Source organism: Staurois parvus, unplaced genomic scaffold (assembly GCF_062004578.1).
Source record: "Staurois parvus isolate SC_StPar_1 unplaced genomic scaffold, SC_StPar_1.0 ptg000836l, whole genome shotgun sequence".
Lineage (NCBI taxonomy): Eukaryota > Metazoa > Chordata > Amphibia > Anura > Ranidae > Staurois > Staurois parvus.
Genome location: NW_028318632.1, coordinates 428,185 through 445,410, shown reverse-complemented (window position 1 = coordinate 445,410; position 17,226 = coordinate 428,185). Strand labels below are relative to the sequence as shown.

General features: G+C 45.5%; 1 protein-coding gene across 1 annotated transcript in view; it reads right to left on the bottom strand.

Moving 5' to 3' along the window:
- Positions 1 to 11,036: 11,036 nt before the first annotated feature.
- ANKAR (ankyrin and armadillo repeat containing) overlaps positions 11,037 to 17,226 on the bottom strand; it is a 282,038-nt gene continuing 275,848 nt past the window's right edge. Inside the window, exons 22-23 of the mRNA XM_089655357.1 lie at positions 14,131 to 14,177; positions 11,037 to 11,258 (exon numbers count right to left, since the gene is read on the bottom strand). Coding sequence (XP_089511483.1) covers positions 11,062 to 11,258; positions 14,131 to 14,177 — 244 coding nt within the window. The 3' untranslated portion in view covers positions 11,037 to 11,061. The remainder of the gene's footprint in view (positions 11,259 to 14,130; positions 14,178 to 17,226) is intronic.

Genomic DNA, 17,226 nt, shown 5'->3' with positions numbered 1-17,226 from the left:
TATCATATTACCCCTGTACAAATCATTAGTAAGACCTCATCTGGAATATGCAGTTCAGTTTTGGGCACCAATTCACAAAAACAGTATCTTCCCAACTATAAAAGTTAAACTAACAGGTCTATAATTATTTAGTAAAGATTTTGACCCCTTTTTAAATAATGGCACCACATTGGCCTTTTGCCAATCCAGTGGTACTATGCCAGTCATTAGAGTCCCTAAAAATTAGAAATAATGGCTTTGAAATGACAGAGATCAATTCTTTAAGAACATTAGGGAACTTGAGAAAGTATAGAGAAGGGCAACCAAACTGATACGAGGCATGAAGATCAGCTATGAGGAAAGATTAGAGGAACTGAATTAATCTCCTCTTCTCAAGAGAGAATAAAGGAGGGATATGATCAACATGTATAAATACATCAGTGGTTCATATAGTGAACTCGGTGTAGAGATATTCATCCTGAGGTCATCACAGAGGACAAGGGGGCACTCTTTACATCTGGAGGAAAAGAAATGTAATCTCCAAAACATGGAAAGGTTTCTTCACAGTGAGAGCTGTGAAAATGTGAAATAGTCTCCCTCAAGAGTTGGTTCTGGCCAGCTCAGTGGATTGCTTCAAAAAAGGCCTGGATTCTTTCTTAGATACACAGAATATAACTGGATACTAACATTTATAGGTAAAGCTGATCCAGGAAATATCCGATTGCCTCTCGGGGGATCAGGAAGGAATTTTTTTCCCAGCAGGAGAAAATTGGATCATGCTTTGCTGGGGTTTTTTTTGCCTTCCTCTGGATCAACTGTGGGTATAGGATTATAACTTTTTTTATGGTTGAACTGGATGGACTTTTGTCTTTTTTCAGCCAGACTAATTATGTAACTATGTAATGCCCATCAGTGCCACCTATCAGTGCCCATCACTGCAGCCTCATAAGCACACATCAGTGAAGGAGAAAAATTACTTATTTACAAAAAATTGTATAACAGAAACTAAGAAAATTTTCAAAATTTTCAGTCTTTTTTCGTTTGTTTAGCAAAAAAATAAAAACCCCAGTGGTGATTAAACTGACTGCCCACAATGTACTGCGGCAGAGCGGCAGCTACAGGCAAAGCAACGTACCCGTACGTTGCTCTGGTTGTACTAACACAGGGGGGCAGTGCACGCCTGAGTTAGCACACTGCTCCGTCCTTGCGACTGTTGTGTCCAGCAGACACAGCAGAATGAAGATCCCAGTGAATGGGATTCGATGATCATGTGATCGCTATGTAAGCAAAGCTGTTATGAATCTATGTCATTCATAACAGCTCTGCTTCTCTTCCTAGTGAGCTTATAGGCCCACAGCTGTCACATGATACATGGGGCCAATCACAGCACCCTGTACCATGTGACCAGCTCCAGCCAATCACAGATCACTATCCTGAGCTGTCAAAACTTAACTCATTCATGACAGTTCATGAATGAGTTAGGTTCTGACAGCAAGCTTTGCATTGCAGGAGAAATTATCTTTTTTCTCCTGCAATGTGTAAAAAAAAAAAAAAAAACCCTGATCACCTCCACCCACAGTAGTACAATGTTACTATGGTAACATTGTACTATTCTGATAAAAGTATGTAAAAAAAAAATAAAAAAACTACTTGCCAACCGCTTACCCTCATTTTGTGGGTAAGCAGCAGCTCTTGGCAAAGCGACGTAATCTTGCGGTGCTTCCTATTTTGGGGTGTGAACGCACCTGCGCCCCCTGCTGCCCCCCCCGCCACCCATCTGTCCAGGGAGAGAAGTGAGAACACAGCAACGAGTAAAAGCACTACTACATTTTACACACGTTAGATTAGCACATTTAACCCGTTGATCACCCCTATTAACCCTTTGATCACCCCGTCACCCAACCAGTGCCATTAGTACAGTGTCAGTATTTAGAATTTTTCACTGATCACTGTATTCCTGCCACTAGCGACATCAGATAACGTTATTGTTAGTGCCCCACCCAGCCAAGGTCAGCTAGAGTCAGTTAGATTGCCAGCTCACTATCACACTCACGCTATAGGTCGCTGATCACCCCCGTTACTAGTTTAGTGTTATATTGATCATGAACAGAACTATACTAGTGCCTCCTTTGTATAGTGTCCACAAAAATGCAGTGTTAGCAGGATCGGCCCCGTTCGCTGTCAGCACTAGCGTTTAGCCCCTCTGCTGTTTTTCATGGAAGGTTTGTACCAATTAATTGTGGGCCAAGGCAATTTATACACACAACAATACATGGCTGCCTACCCAAATTCAGCTCTTGCCAGACAATTCGCATGGAAACCTTTCACGGTTTCTGAATTTAGAACTTTTTTGGGCCTAACCCTCAACATGGGCATTACAGAAAAGAATGAATTGCAGTCATGTTGATCCTCAGAGCCAATTCATTGTATTCCTGTGTTCTTTGCTGTTACATATATGCCGAACATGGACCAGCAATGTACTGGTATGTCGCTGGACTTTGAGTGTTTATACCGGGATGATGCCAGCAACTACAGGCATCATTCTGGTACCGTTTTTTTCAGCTGGCGGTTGGCTTTCATGTAAAAGCAATCCTCGTGGCCAATTAGCTGCTGAATTGTTTTTGAGCATTTAAATGCTAAAAAGTGTATTTTACCCAAAAGATTTGCATTTGAAAAACTATGTGAAGAAAAAAATTTTAACATCCACCATTTTATTCTCTAGGGCCTCTGCTTTAAAAAAAATCTATAATGTTTGGGGGTTCAAAGTAATTTTCTAGCAAAAAAACTGTTTTTCATGTGAACAAAAAGTGTCAGAAAGGGCTTGGTCTTCAAGAGTGGGTGATGTATGGTATAAGCTTCTAATGTTGGCCCTGAAATGCCAGGATAGTAGAAGCAACCCCTCCAAATGATCCCTTTTTGGAAAACAGACACTCCAAGGTATTTGCTGAGAGGCATGTTGAGTGTTTTGCCGATCTAATTTGTTGCCACATGTTTTTGGAAAACGAAGAAAGAAAACAAAAAATGTTTTTCTTTTTCAAAACCCTGACAAAAAATATATCTGTAAAATACTCACCTCTTATCAAATTCCTTGGGGTGTCTACTTCCAAAATGGGGTCATGAGGGGGGGGGGGGGTGTTTGTACTATCCTGGCATTTTAGAGCCTCCGAAACTGTGATAGGTACTGGGGAAGTGATATGAGGAAATATGCCATTTGAAAGCCTGGAGGTGGTCATTGAATTTTGGGGGCTTGTATGTAGCTAGGCTGCCAAAAAGTCTCTCACATGTGGTATCCCCATTCTTGGAAGAAGTAGGAGAATGTGTTTTGGGGTGTTATTCCACATATACCCATGCATGAGCAATATATCATTAAAGTGCCAATTATGTGTTAAAAAAAATTGTCATAGTCAAAAAATTTGTAGCAATAAATTAAATGTTCCATGGACTCAACATGCCTCTCTGCAAAATCCTTGGGGCGTCTACCTTCCAAAAAGGGGCCATTTGGGGGGGGGAAAGGGTTGTACTGCCCTGGCATTTTAGCCTAAATTTATGACCGACTTCATATTTTTAAAACCAAAAGTGTAAAATATTGGGTTTTTTTCTTCAAAATTTGCAGTCTCTTTGTTTATAGTGCACAAATTAAAAAAAACTGCAGAGGTGATCAAAAAACACTAAAAGAAAGCTCTATTTGTGTGAAAAAAAGTACATAAATTTTGTTTGGGTATAGCATTGCACGATAACGCAATTACCAGTTGAAATAGCACAGTACCGAACAGCAAAAAATGGCCTGGTCAGGAAGAGGGGTAAATCCACTGGAGGGCAAGTGGTTAAATACCACCAAAATAAAGCTCTGTCTCAAAAAAATTTAAATTTTTTGTTTGACAATTGTGCAGTTATGCAACACTGCACCCAAAGTGTGACAGCGCTGAAAGCTGGCCTGGGCAGCAAGGGTGTAAAAGTGCCCGGTAAGCAAGTGGTTAAGGAAGGTGAGGGGTGGACAATCTTCTCCCACTCTTCTGAGGGTTAATCTACTATAATCCGTCCCACTGCCCCAACCAAACAGTTTGTTTGGCACCTACCTTCATTGGTGTCTTGCCTCTACAGTGCTCCTTTCCATTTAGAAATTTCGTATGGTGACCAGGGATTTGGATGCCCGAGTGATAACGCTGGCTATGATGGCTTTTGCTTTTTAGCCCTCTAGTGAGTGCATATAGGTGGAGAAGTGCACGGTTGGTGGTATGGAAAGAAGAATTTTGGGCCATCTCTTTCTTTTCACACTGTTGGATGCACACTTTATTGATTGGACTTTTTCATTATATCACTATTTCATTGTATTTTATTATTATTGTTATTATTATACAGGATTTATAAAGCGCCAACAGTTTGCCAGCGCTGTACATTATAATGGGAGACAGTACAATAACAATACGATTCAATACACGAGGGGTTCGAGGGCCCTGCTCCTTGGAGCTTACAATCTAGGAGGGAGTTGGGTGGTACAGGAGGAAATAGCTGTGGGGGATGGAGTGGTAGGAAGAGTGGAGGAGTTCAGCAATTATCTGAGGGCGGGGTAGGCTTCCCTGAAGAGATAGGTTTTCAGCATGTGCCTAAAGGTGAGGAGAGTGGGTGATAGTCTGATGGATTGGGGTAGGGAGTTCCAGAGGATGGGGAAAGCCCTGGAGAAGCCCTGGAGATGGGCATGGGAGGAGGAGACCAGGGAACTAGAGAGTAGGAGGTCTTGTGAGGAGCGGAGAGTACGTTTTGGGTGATATTTGGATACCAGATCGGTGATGTAGTTTGGGGCAGTATTATGAACAGCTTTATATGTCAATGTTAGCATTTTGAATTTTATCCATTGGGCAATCGGAAGCCAGTGGAGGGATTGGCAGGGGGGGTGGCGAATACGGAGCGGTTAGTAAGGTGGATGAGTCTGGCCGCAGCATTCAAGATAGACTGGAGCGGGGATAGCCTGCGGTGAGGTAAGCCGATGAGGAGGGAGTTACTGTAGTCAAGTCGTGATATAATAATGGAGTGAATGAGTTGCTTAGTGGTTTCTAGGGTTAGGAATGGACGTATTTTGCGATGTTGCGGAGGTGAAGTCTATATGAGTATGTCAGGGATTGGACCTGGGGCTGAAAGGACAGATTGGCGTCTAGGATGACACCTAGTACTCTGGCATGAGGGGTGGGACTGATGGTGGTGTTGTTGGTCTTGATGGAGAAGTCGGGGGGAGGGGGTGCGCGGGTTTGCACATACAGGTAAAACTCGAAAAATTAGAATATCGTGCAAAAGTTAATTTATTTCAGTAATGCAACTTAAAACGGTGAAACTAATATATGAGATAGACTCATTATATGCAAAGCAAGATAGTTCAAGCTGTGATTTGTCATAATTGTGATGATTATGGCTAACAGCTCATGAAAACCCCAAATCCACAATCTCAGAAAATTAGAATATTGTAAAAAGGTGCAATATTCTAGGCTCAAAGTGTCCCACTCTAATCAGCTAATTAAGCCATAACACCTGCAAAGGGTTCCTGAGCCTTTAAATGGTCTCTCAGTCTGGTTCATTAGGAATCACAATCATGGGAAAGACTGCTGACCTGACAGTTGTGCAGAAAACCATCATTGACACCCTCCATAAGGAGGGTAAGCCTCCAAAGGTAATTGCAAAAGACGCTGGATGTTCCCAAAGTGCTGGATCAAAGCACATTAATAAAAAGTTATGTGGAAGGGAAAAGTGTGGAAGAAAAAGGTGCACAAGCAGCAGGGATGACTGCAGCCTGGAGAGGATTCTCAGGAAAAGGCCATTAAAAAGTGTTGGGGACTTTCACAAGGAGTGGGCTGGAGTCAGTGCATCAAGAGCCACCACACACAGACGGATCCTGGACATGGGCTTCAAATGTTGTATTCCTCGTCAAGCCGCTCCTGAACAACAAACAACGTTAAAAGCGTCTTACCTGGGCTAAAGAAAAACAGACCTGGTCTGTTGCTCAGTGGTCCAAAGTCCTCTTTTCTGATGAGAGCAACTTTTGCATCTCATTTGGAAAACAAGGACCCAGAGTATGGAGGAAGAATGGAGAGGCACACACTGCAAGATGCTTGAAACCAGTGTGAAGTTTCCATAGTCTGTGTTGATTTGGGGAGCCATGCCACGCAAGCCACGCAAGCTTCAGATATGGTATAAATAAGACAATTTATTAAAGACTAACAATACAAACATAAACGCAGTGCACCAAACCCCAAGCTAACACAAATACATACAACAAGGTGAAACAAACCCAAACCTAAACTGATACAGATACACAGGTACATACACATATAGAGCACAACGTAATCAGGCAGGCTGGGTCGATAACTATCGGGCAGGTAGGTACAGGAGGAGCAGGCGGAGAGAATGGTCAGGGTCACAAGCCAGGGATCAAAACAGGAGAAGTCAGCAGAGGTCAGGATCAGGCAGGGTCGGCAACAAGTCAGGCAGAGGCAGGAACAGGAACGCAGGTTACAAGATACAGGGGTCCATGGAAAAACACACACCAAGGCACAGACTGCAGGTCTGGCCATCCTTTAAATACACCTGCAATCAGCCCCAGGTGATGGCTAATTGCCGAAGTGAACCTCTGGTTGTTGAGAGCACCCGCTGGCCAGCCCTGGTACTGCAGCCCACAAGGCAGGTGAGTCCCACCACTATTGGCAAGTCCATTCCTGACAGTACCCCCCCCCTCAAGGAGCGGCCTCAGGACGCTCCAAACAGTCCTAGCTGGGCAAAATGTTCCACCGCCCGGGTCCGGTGACTGGCGGGATATCAAAGACTGGCACATCGGGCTGGGCATCGGATGGAGGCACTTCGAGCTGGACACCGGACGGAGGCACTTCGAGCTGGACACCGGACGGAGGCACTTGAGCTGGACACCGGACGGAGGCACTTCGAGCTGGACACCGGACGGAGGCACTTCGAGCTGGACACCGGACGGAGGCACTTCGAGCTGGACACCGGACGGAGGCACTTCGAGCTGGACAGCGGACGGAGGCACTTCGAGCTGGGCACCGGATGGAGGCACTTCGGGCTGGGCACTGGACGGAGGCACATCAGGCTGGACGCCAGATCACCAGGCAGAGCAGCAGGGCACCGGGCCACCAGGTGGAGCAGCAGGCACCGGGCCCCCAGGCTGGGCGGCGGGCACCGGGTCCCCAGGTGGAGCAGCGGGCACCAGGCAGGGCAGCAGGCACCGGGACACCAGGCGGAGCAGCAGGCACCAGGCCCCCAGGCAGGGCGGCGGGCACCGGGCCACCAGGCGGAGCAGCGGGCACCGGGCCCCCAGGCAGGGCGGCGGGCACCGGGCCACCAGGCGGAGCTGCAGGCACCGGGCCCCCAGGTGGAGCGGCGGGCACCGGGCAACCAGGCAGGGCGGCAGGCACCGGGCCATCTGGCTCGACAGCGGGCATCGGGTCACCAGGTACAACAGCGGGCACCGGGTCATCAGACATTGAATCGTCTTGCTCGACCGCGGGCACCAGGTCATCTGGCTCAACAGCGGGCATCGGGTCACCAGGCACGACAGCGGGCATCAGGTCACCAGGCATCACAGTGGGCACTGGGTCATCAGGCATTGGATCGTCTGGCAAGACTGCGGGCACCGAGTCATCTGGCAAGACCACGGGCACCGAGTCATCTGGCAAGACCGCGGGCTCCGAGTCATCTAGCAATACCGCGGGCTCCGAGTCATCTGGCAAGACTGCGGGCCCCGAGTCACCAGGCACAACAGCGGGCTCTGAGTCAACCGGCCCGACAGCAGGCACCGAGTCAACTGGCGGAACAGCGGGCATCGAGTCGTCTGGCAAGACTGCGGGCACCGAGTCGTCTGGCAAGACTGTGGGCACCGAGTCAACTGGCAAGACTGCGGGCACCGATTCAACTGGCGGAACAGCGGGCATCGAGTCGTCTGGCAAGACTGCAGGCACCGAGTCGTCTGGCAAGACTGCGGGCACCGAGTCGTCTGGCAAGACTGCGGGCACCGAGTCAACTGGCGGAACAGCGGGCATCGAGACGTCTGGCAAGACTGCGGGCACCGAGTCGTCTGGCAAGACTACGGGCACCGAGTCGTCTGGTAAGACTGCGGGCACCGAGTCAACTGGTAAGACTGCGGGCACCGAGTCAACTGGTAAGACTGCGGGCACCGAGTCGTCTGGCAAGACTGCGGGCACCAAGTCAACTGGCGGAACTGCGGGCACCAAGTCAACTGGCGGAACAGCGGGCACCGAGTCGTCTGGCAAGACTGCGGGCACCGAGTCGTCTGGCAAGACTGCGGGCACCGAGTCGTCTGGCAAGACTGCGGGCTCCGAGTCAACTGGCGGAACAGCGGGCATCGAGTCATCTGGCATAATAGGATCATCAGGCTGGATCAGTTCATCAGGCTGGGTAGAAACATCATGCTGGGTAGAGACATCAGGCTGAATGGAGACATCAGGCTGGGTAGAGGCATCAGGCTGAATTGTGGGCGCCGAGGCACCAGGCTGCACCACGGAAGGCAGGTTCTCAGATGGGAGGCTAACCGGTTTGGATACTGGCAGGATGGTATTGGTTGGAAAGAACTTTCGCCTTTTCCTGGTTTTAGTTACCGGAGCACTGTAAGTAAGCGCAGGTTTGTAAACGGATGGAGCAGCTGGAGACAGAGAAGAGCTGGAGGATGGAACAGAGGAGGGAGCAGTTGCTACAGAGGACTTCTTTACAGGGTTGAAGAAAGGATAGGTGCAGCGAGTGGGAGCAGGGGACTGGCAGAGTATACTGGGCCATCACTGGGGGTGCTGTCCGTGATGCAGGAAGAGTGCCTTCAGCAGAGGAATGATGTTGCAAGCCAACTGAGGCTGGGTGTAACAAATCTGTCTATGTCTGCAGTACTGGTTTAACAAAACTCAGCTTACACCTTGCCTGTCTGATCAAAGACTGCACTGCGTTTATGCAATCCATAAGCACATGTGATGGACATGCTGCATAGTGCTCATGGAAACAATCTGGATCATCCTCCAACAACCATACCAGTGATTCCACTTGATCCACACTAAATGGGGGAAAAAAGTCATCCCTGCTTTCAGGGGTACAGGACCGAGCCAACTCAGCACAAACCTGGATCAATGGCTGCACCTCAGAAAACTCTGCGCCCTGATCAACTAGACAATGAGCGATCCTTATACACTCTAGCAGTTGATCCCGGGTATACTCCTTAAGAGTCTGATAAACATAGTCTTTGTCATCAAACACTAGCAGAGATAAATACACCACCTCATCAAGATCCATCCTTCCCAGCAACAATAAGCCAAGATGGCCTCCCTGTGCAGCCACTTCTGGTCAGGTTTGTGGCCTTGGTGTAATGTCAGGGATGCAGGTGTGACCAGAAGTGTGTGGACTGACACAGGGAAACGCAAGCTTCAGATATGGTATAAATAAGACAATTTATTAAAGACTAACAATACAAACATAAACGCAGTGCACCAAACCCCAAGCTAACACAAATACATACAACAAGGTGAAACAAACCCAAACCTAAACTGATACAGATACACAGGTACATACACATATAGAGCACAACGTAATCAGGCAGGCTGGGTCGATAACTATCGGGCAGGTAGGTACAGGAGGAGCAGGCGGAGAGAATGGTCAGGGTCACAAGCCAGGGATCAAAACAGGAGAAGTCAGCAGAGGTCAGGATCAGGCAGGGTCGGCAACAAGTCAGGCAGAGGCAGGAACAGGAACGCAGGTTACAAGATACAGGGGCCCATGGAAAAACACACACCAAGGCACAGACTGCAGGTCTGGCCATCCCTTAAATACACCTGCAATCAGCCCCAGGTGATGGCTAATTGCCGAAGTGAACCTCTGGTTGTTGAGAGCACCCGCTGGCCAGCCCTGGTACTGCAGCCCACAAGGCAGGTGAGTCCCACCACTATTGGCAAGTCCATTCCTGACAGCTAGTGTTGGTCCACTGTGCTTCATTAAGTCCAGGGTCAACGCAGCCGTCTACCAGGAGATTTTGGAGCACTTCATGCTTCCTTCCGCAGACGAGCTTTATGGGGATGCTGACTTCATTTTCCAGCAGAACTTGGCACCTGCCCACACCGCCAAAAGCACCAAAACCTGGTTCAACAACCGTGGAATTACTGTGCTTGATTGGCCAGCAAACCCGCCTGACCTGAACCCCATAGAGAATCTAAGGGGCATTGCCAAGAGAAAGATGCTATTGAAGCATCCTGGTCTTCCATAACACCTCAGCAGTGCCACAGGCGGATAGCTTCCATGCCACACCGCATTGAGGCAGTAATTGCTGCAAAAGGGGCCCAAACCAAGTACTGAGTACATATACATGCTTATACTTTTCAGAGGTCCGATATTGTTCTATGTACAATTCTTTTTTTTTTTTGATTGCATGTAATATTCTAATTTTCTGAGATTGTGGATTTGGGGTTTTCATGAGCTGTAAGCCATAATCATCATAATTATGACAAATCACAGCTTGAACTATCTTGCTTTGCATGTAATGAGTCTATCTCATATATTAGTTTCACCTTTTAAGTTGCATTACTGAAATAAGTGAACTTTTCCATGATATTCTAACTTTTCGAATTTCACCTCTATATCATGTACTGATGATTTAGTATGTATAAGGTATTTTATGATTCAACGCTTCACTATTCTTATTGCTGTATGAAAGATTTATGGAACTGTAGTTCGGGTGAACAGTTTTAATTCTTGATGTGTTTGGTATCTACTAACTCAACACAACATCATCTTTTATATTTACTGCAACAGCCACCATTTTATTCTCCAAGGCTTGTGCTTTCAGGAAAATATATAATGTTTGGGTTTTTTTCTGACAAAAAATACTGATTTTACCATGTGTAAAAAAAATTGCCCTGTATAGCAAGTTATTAAGGAGATGTCCTTATTTACTGTTGGCCCTCTACAGGAAGTATTGGGAAATCATCTATTTTAATATATTTTTAAATATACAACACAGAGTAACTTTTAATTAAATTTAAATTAAATTATTATTCAAAACAGCAAAATTAGTTTAAATGTATTTTATTTAGATTATTTCTGTTGAAAAGGTATCACATTTCCCAGGTGAGCAGTCTTAGGTCTTATAATGGCCGAAGCAGGTAACAATGGTACAGCTGAGATCCTCTGACTGGTAGGGTCAGCTGTCCTAGGTTTCGGTGGCATGCGAACCAATGCAGACTTAGACTGGAAACGCTGTTTAAAGTTAAGGTTAGGATCATCTTGGATTCCTAAAAAACAGTTACACATAATGTAAATATTCTAAGAATAACAGCATGTCCAATGATACTTGGTACAAACGTTAAAACAAATTCTAATTTGTGGTGCCTAAAGTTGGTGAAAACCCATAATTCATGTGGCAGTAGAGCGTAGTAGACGCTAATAGACTAGAGACATTTCAGGAATCCTAGCTTGTTTAATTGATTACAGGTAGTTTCTTCAGAGAGCACATGGCAGCGAATGCCCTACCACCTGCAGCCTGAAAAGTCATATATACTGTACTTTACATGTGCCCAAAGTAGGGTACTTCAATGTAGAATGTACACTACCGGAAATATAGGCATGGTGTTTCTTACCTTATATTAGTTGTCCATCATCACTTGGACTTAAGTACAGTGTCTGTTGGAGGAGCAATAATACACTTCAAAATCTTCTAGAACAGCCAAAAAGCCTATCTACCCAGGACTACCTGTGCAGTACTTCAGTAAACTGGTGGGTATCCAGATAACTATAAAGCTAGTGGTCAACCAGCTGGGGTATCAAGCAGCAGGGGCAGTGTGCAAGAATCCATGGTACCTACCCTGGAACCTTGCACACCTCCAGTGCCTAGAGGAAGGTGTTTAAAACACAAAAGCAGGCATATGATACAGAATGTGCAACTTTCCTGTGAACTGGTAAAGAGCTAAAGTTTGGGGGGGGGGTCCAAAACCTCCTGTGCCTGGTTCACAGGAATCAAGGGATGAACAGCTCACAGACACTTCGGCCCAGGAAAATGTATTGCACCTTCAACAGGATGCCATTTTGGGAGGAGGGCAGGCACCAGTGAATACCTGCTGGAATCATGGATTTGTATTCCAATTGCACACCTGTCAGTCTGCCCCTGCTTCATGGCAAGATTACAGACAACTCATGGGACCCCCTCGGCAATAAGAGATAATGGGGCCCCCTGTGTCTCCACCTACACTAAAGCCAAAGCCACACCCACACAACACTCCACCTACATATTGCAGCTCAGAAAGGGCATTCAAAATAATTAAAAAACAAAATAACACAACGTCGTGGGGTCCCCCCTCCTGTCATAACAAGCCCTTCTTCGGGTCTGGTGTGGGTTTTCAGGGGAACCCCCACACCAAAATTAAGAAAAAATGGTGTGGGGTCCCCCCCCAAGATCCATACTAGCCCTTTATCCAAGCATGCAGCCTGACAGGTCAGGAAAGGGGGGGGGGGAACAAGCGAGCGCCTGAACCATACCAGGCCCCATGCCCTCAACATGGGTGGGTGCTTTGGGGGTGCCCCTCCAAAGCACCTTGTCCCCATGTTGATTGGGACAAGGGCCTCTTCCCCACAACCCTGGCCTGTGGTTGTGGGGGCTGTGGGCAGGGGGCTTATCAGAATCTGGGGCCCCCCCCCCATGTGAATGAGTAAGGGGTACATAGTACTGCTACCCATTCACACAAAAAAAGTGTAGTGTGAAAAAAGACAGACAGTCTTTGACAAGTCCTTTATTAAAAGAAAAATAAAAGAATGTCCCCCGAAGTAGATCCAACGTCAATCACGATGCCCGCCGCTACCCGAAAAAAGAAAAAAAAAGGCTCCTCTCCCGACGCTGCTCTCGGCCGTCTGACTGCTCCGCTGGCTTAACAGTTCTTAAACATGTAAGGGGCGGGGCCACCCGGGAACATAATGTGAGTGACCCCAACCCTTGTGACATCATTGACCCAGCATGCCCCGGTTGATGATGCCACAAGGGGCAGGGTCACAAACGTGATGTCCCCGGATGGCCCTGCCCCTTACATATTTAAGAACTGTCAAGCCAGAGGAGCAGTCAGATGGCCGAGAGCCAGCGTCGGGACTGGAGCCTTTTTTTTTTTCTTCCTTTTTTTGGGTAGCAGCAGCAGCGGGCATTGTGATTGACGTTGGATCTACTTCGGGGGACATTCTTTTAGTTTCCTACTTTTAATAAAGGACTTGTCAGAGACTGTCTCTTGTCTTTATTCACACTACACTTTTTTTTTGTGAATGGGTAGCGGTACCATGCACCCCATACTCATTCACATGGGGGGGCGGGATCTGGGGGCCCCCTTGCTAAACGGAGGCTTCCAAATTCCAATAAGCCCCCATCCGCAGACCCCCACAACCACCGGCCAGGGTTGTGGGGAAAAGCCCTTGTCCCCAAAAACATGGGGACAAGGTGCTTTGGGGGGGCCCTCCACCCCAAAGCACCCCCCCATGTTTAGAGCATGTGGCCTGGTATGGTTCAGGGGGGGGCGCTTGCTCGCCCCCCACCTTTCCTGACCTGCTGGGCTGCATACTCGGATAAGGGTTTGGTATGGATTTTGGAGGGGGCCACCATGTCAATTGTTTTTGAATTTTGGCATGGGTGTTTCCCTCAAAATCCATACCAGTCCCAAAGGGCTTGGTATAGATGGAGGGGGGACCCACGCCGGTTTTTAAATAATTTTTTTAATTACCAGCAATTTTCTTTTACAGAAAGAATCCCGCTGACAGCTGAAACATTAATGCATGGTTTTCACAACTAAAATACCGCATAACTTGATAAAATAACTAATGCGGTATTTTAGTAGCGTTTTTTTGGTGAATTCGAACTTTTTTAAAAAATGCTATGTGGTATCCTACTGCATACTCGGATGCGGTAAGATACCGCTTAGTGAATTGTGCCCAGTGAGCCTCTAACCGAGCCCCCTACTGATCCCAAATGGTTAGTCCGTCCCTGCCATGAAGATACTAGTTCATATGCCTAATGTGCTCTGTGAGTGTCGCTTCCATTACATTTACTGGACCCCAATTCCCATTCAATTATCAATTTTATCATTCAATGCAAAACTCAAAATGTAATAAGGCAGCTGTCTAAAATGATCCTACCTTTCCATGATGATGGTTGTACAGGAGGGCCACCATTTTTAACTAAACTATAAGAAAGAACAGACACAATAAGCACCCAAAAGCTGAAAGAACAAAGTTATTCTTATTTATAAGTACTTCTTGATTAATCAATAAAAAACACACCTATCAACCTGCATTGCTATTGTTAGCTAACATTAATTTTGGAATTATTTATTTCAAAACCATTAATCGTGGAAGCATATAAAGATGCAAAGCAACTAAAAGGCACAATTATACTTGGAAAATAAAGGCAAGGGCCTTGCAGCATAATCTGTCCCTACAGATCAGTGCTGTTTTGGTCATGTTAGTAATTATGCTTTCTGTATTTCCCATACATTTTAAGTGCAAATATATTAAGTAATCACAAAATTTAGTACAAGAATTCCCTAATAAAGGCAACATGCTATGCCTTTGAAAAGTAAACACTGACATTTACAGTGCTCTAGTATTGCTTTAGAAAGAAAAAAGGGGAAGCCCAAATGAGAGGAGACAGGAGGGAAGGAAACACCACTGGAATTCTAGTTAATGTCCAGCAACCTTAGAACACTCGTGCATGAATATGAAAAAAATCAGTGAGGTTTAAAAACTGATCTGACCATTAGTGTTAGAAGTTATTTAATTGCGTAGAGGGTATGAGTATATCTAGGATTTAGGACAATCATACCTACAGTGGGGATCGAAAGTTTGGGCACCCCAGCTAAAAATTTGTATTAATGTGCATAAAGAAGCCAAGGAAAGATGGAAAAATCTCCAAAAGGCATCAAATTACAGATTAGACATTCTTATAATATGTCAACAAAAGTTAGATTTTATTTCCATCATTTACACTTTCAAAATAACAGAAAACAAAAAAATGGCGTCTGCAAAAGTTTGGGCACCCTGCAGAGTTAATATCTTGTACTGCCCCCTTTGGCAAGTATCACAGCTTGTAAACGCTTTTTGTAGCCAGCCAAGAGTCTTTCAATTCTTGTTTGAGGTATCTTTGCCCATTCTTCCTTACAAAAGTCTTCCAGTTCTTTGAGATTTCTGGGCTGTCTGTCACGCACTGCTCTTTTAAGGTCTATCCATAGATTTTCAATTATGTTGAGGTCAGGAGATTGTGAAGGCCATGGCAAAACCTTCAGTTTACGCCTCTTGATGTAATCCCCCGTGGATTTTGAGGTGTGTTTAGGATCATTATCCATTTGTAGAAGCCATCCTCTCTTTAACTTCAGCTTTTTCACAGATGGCATCAAGTTACCATCCAAAATTTGCTGAAATTTTATTGAATCCATTTTTCCTTCTACTCGTGAGATGTTCCCTGTGCCACTGGCTGCAACACAACCCCAAAGCATGATTGATCCAACCCCATGCTTAACAGTTGGACAGAGGTTCTTTTCATTAAATTCTGTGCCCCTTCTTCTCCAAACGTACCTTTGCTCATTCTGGCCAAAAAGTTCAATTTGAACCTCATCGGTCCACAGAACTTGTTTCCAAAATGCATCAGGCTTGTCTATATGTTCATTTGCAAAGTTCAAACGATGATTTTTGTGGTGAGGACGTAGAAGAGGTTTTCTTCTGATGACTCTTCCATGCAGACCATATTTGTACAAGTATCTCTTTATAGTGGAATAGTGTACCACAACTCCAGTGTCTGCCAGATCTTTCTGGAGGGATCGTGCAGTCAAACGTGGGTTTTGAATTGTTTTTCTCACAATCCTGCGAGCTGTTCTGTCTGATATTTTTCTTGGTCTTCCAGATGTTGCTTTAACTTCCACTGTTCCTGATGACTGCCATTTCTTAATTACATTCCGAACAGAGGATATTGACATCTGAAAACGCTTTGCTATCTTCTTATAGCCTTCTCCAGCTTTGTGAGCGTCAACTATTTTCAGTTTCAGTTTTCTAGACAACTGCTTAGAAGAACCCATGGTGCTGATTGTTGGGGCAAGGTCAGATGAGTCTGGGCTTTTAAAACCTTTGAGATTGACATCACCTGGTCTTCCCAGACGATGATTGAGAACAATCCATGACACTGGCAGGTCTCAGCTTTGCAAAGGGTGCAGTGCATGCTATAAATTCTGCAGGGTGCCCAAACTTTTGCAGACGCCATTTTTTTGTTTTCTGTTATTTTGAAAGTGTAAATGATGGAAATAAAATCTAACTTTTGTTGACATATTATAAGAATGTCTAATCTGTAATTTGATGCCTTTTGGAGATTTTTCCATCTTTCCTTGGCTTCTTTATGCACATTAATACAAATTTTTAGCTGGGGTGCCCAAACTTTCGATCCCCAATGTATAATGAAAATATCACTTCTGTTAGAACTTACGACAGTTTGAACAGTCCTATTATGGCATATGGAATGCCCCTAGAAATTTCCCTTATGGAACGATTGTGAGATGGGGGTTTGGGTTTTTTTTTCCTTCTTTTCCCCAGTTTCTCTTGTATTTGGATAGAAGGGTAAAAATGTAAATATATAGATAAGATTTGTTTGTTATATACCTGAAATGTTTATAAGATTGGAGGACTTTAAGGGGAGGGGGCAGGGGGGAGATATGGTTTAACAGAGCAGAGGTGTGAGTAAATTAGGGGGACTGGGGAGTTCCTCTCCCCTCTCTTCTTCCCCCCCTTTTTTTTCTTCTTCCCATCCCTTTGCCCTTCTTTTTTTATATACTTCTCTCCAGCTCATAAAATTAAATATATTAGAAATATGATGCCTCAGCTCACATCTTTGCCTGCTTCTGTAATAGGACATCTGTAATAGGTATTTATTCCAAGTTTTTGGTTTTATTTTTTTTAAACTGTGTGTTGGTTTAATTTGGTATTTATTACTGTACACTTATATAGCACCGTCAATTTATGCAGCGCTTTACATATATATTGTACATTCACATCAGTCCCTAACCCTCAAGGGCTGTACAATCTAAGGTCCCTAACTCACATTCATACATACACATAATAGGGCCAATTTAGACAGGATCCAATTAACCAGCATGTCTTTGGAGTGTGGGCGGAAACCGGAGTTCCCGGAGGAAACCCACGGAGGCACAGGGAGAACCTGCACACTTCAAGCAGGTGGTGACGTGGCTAGGA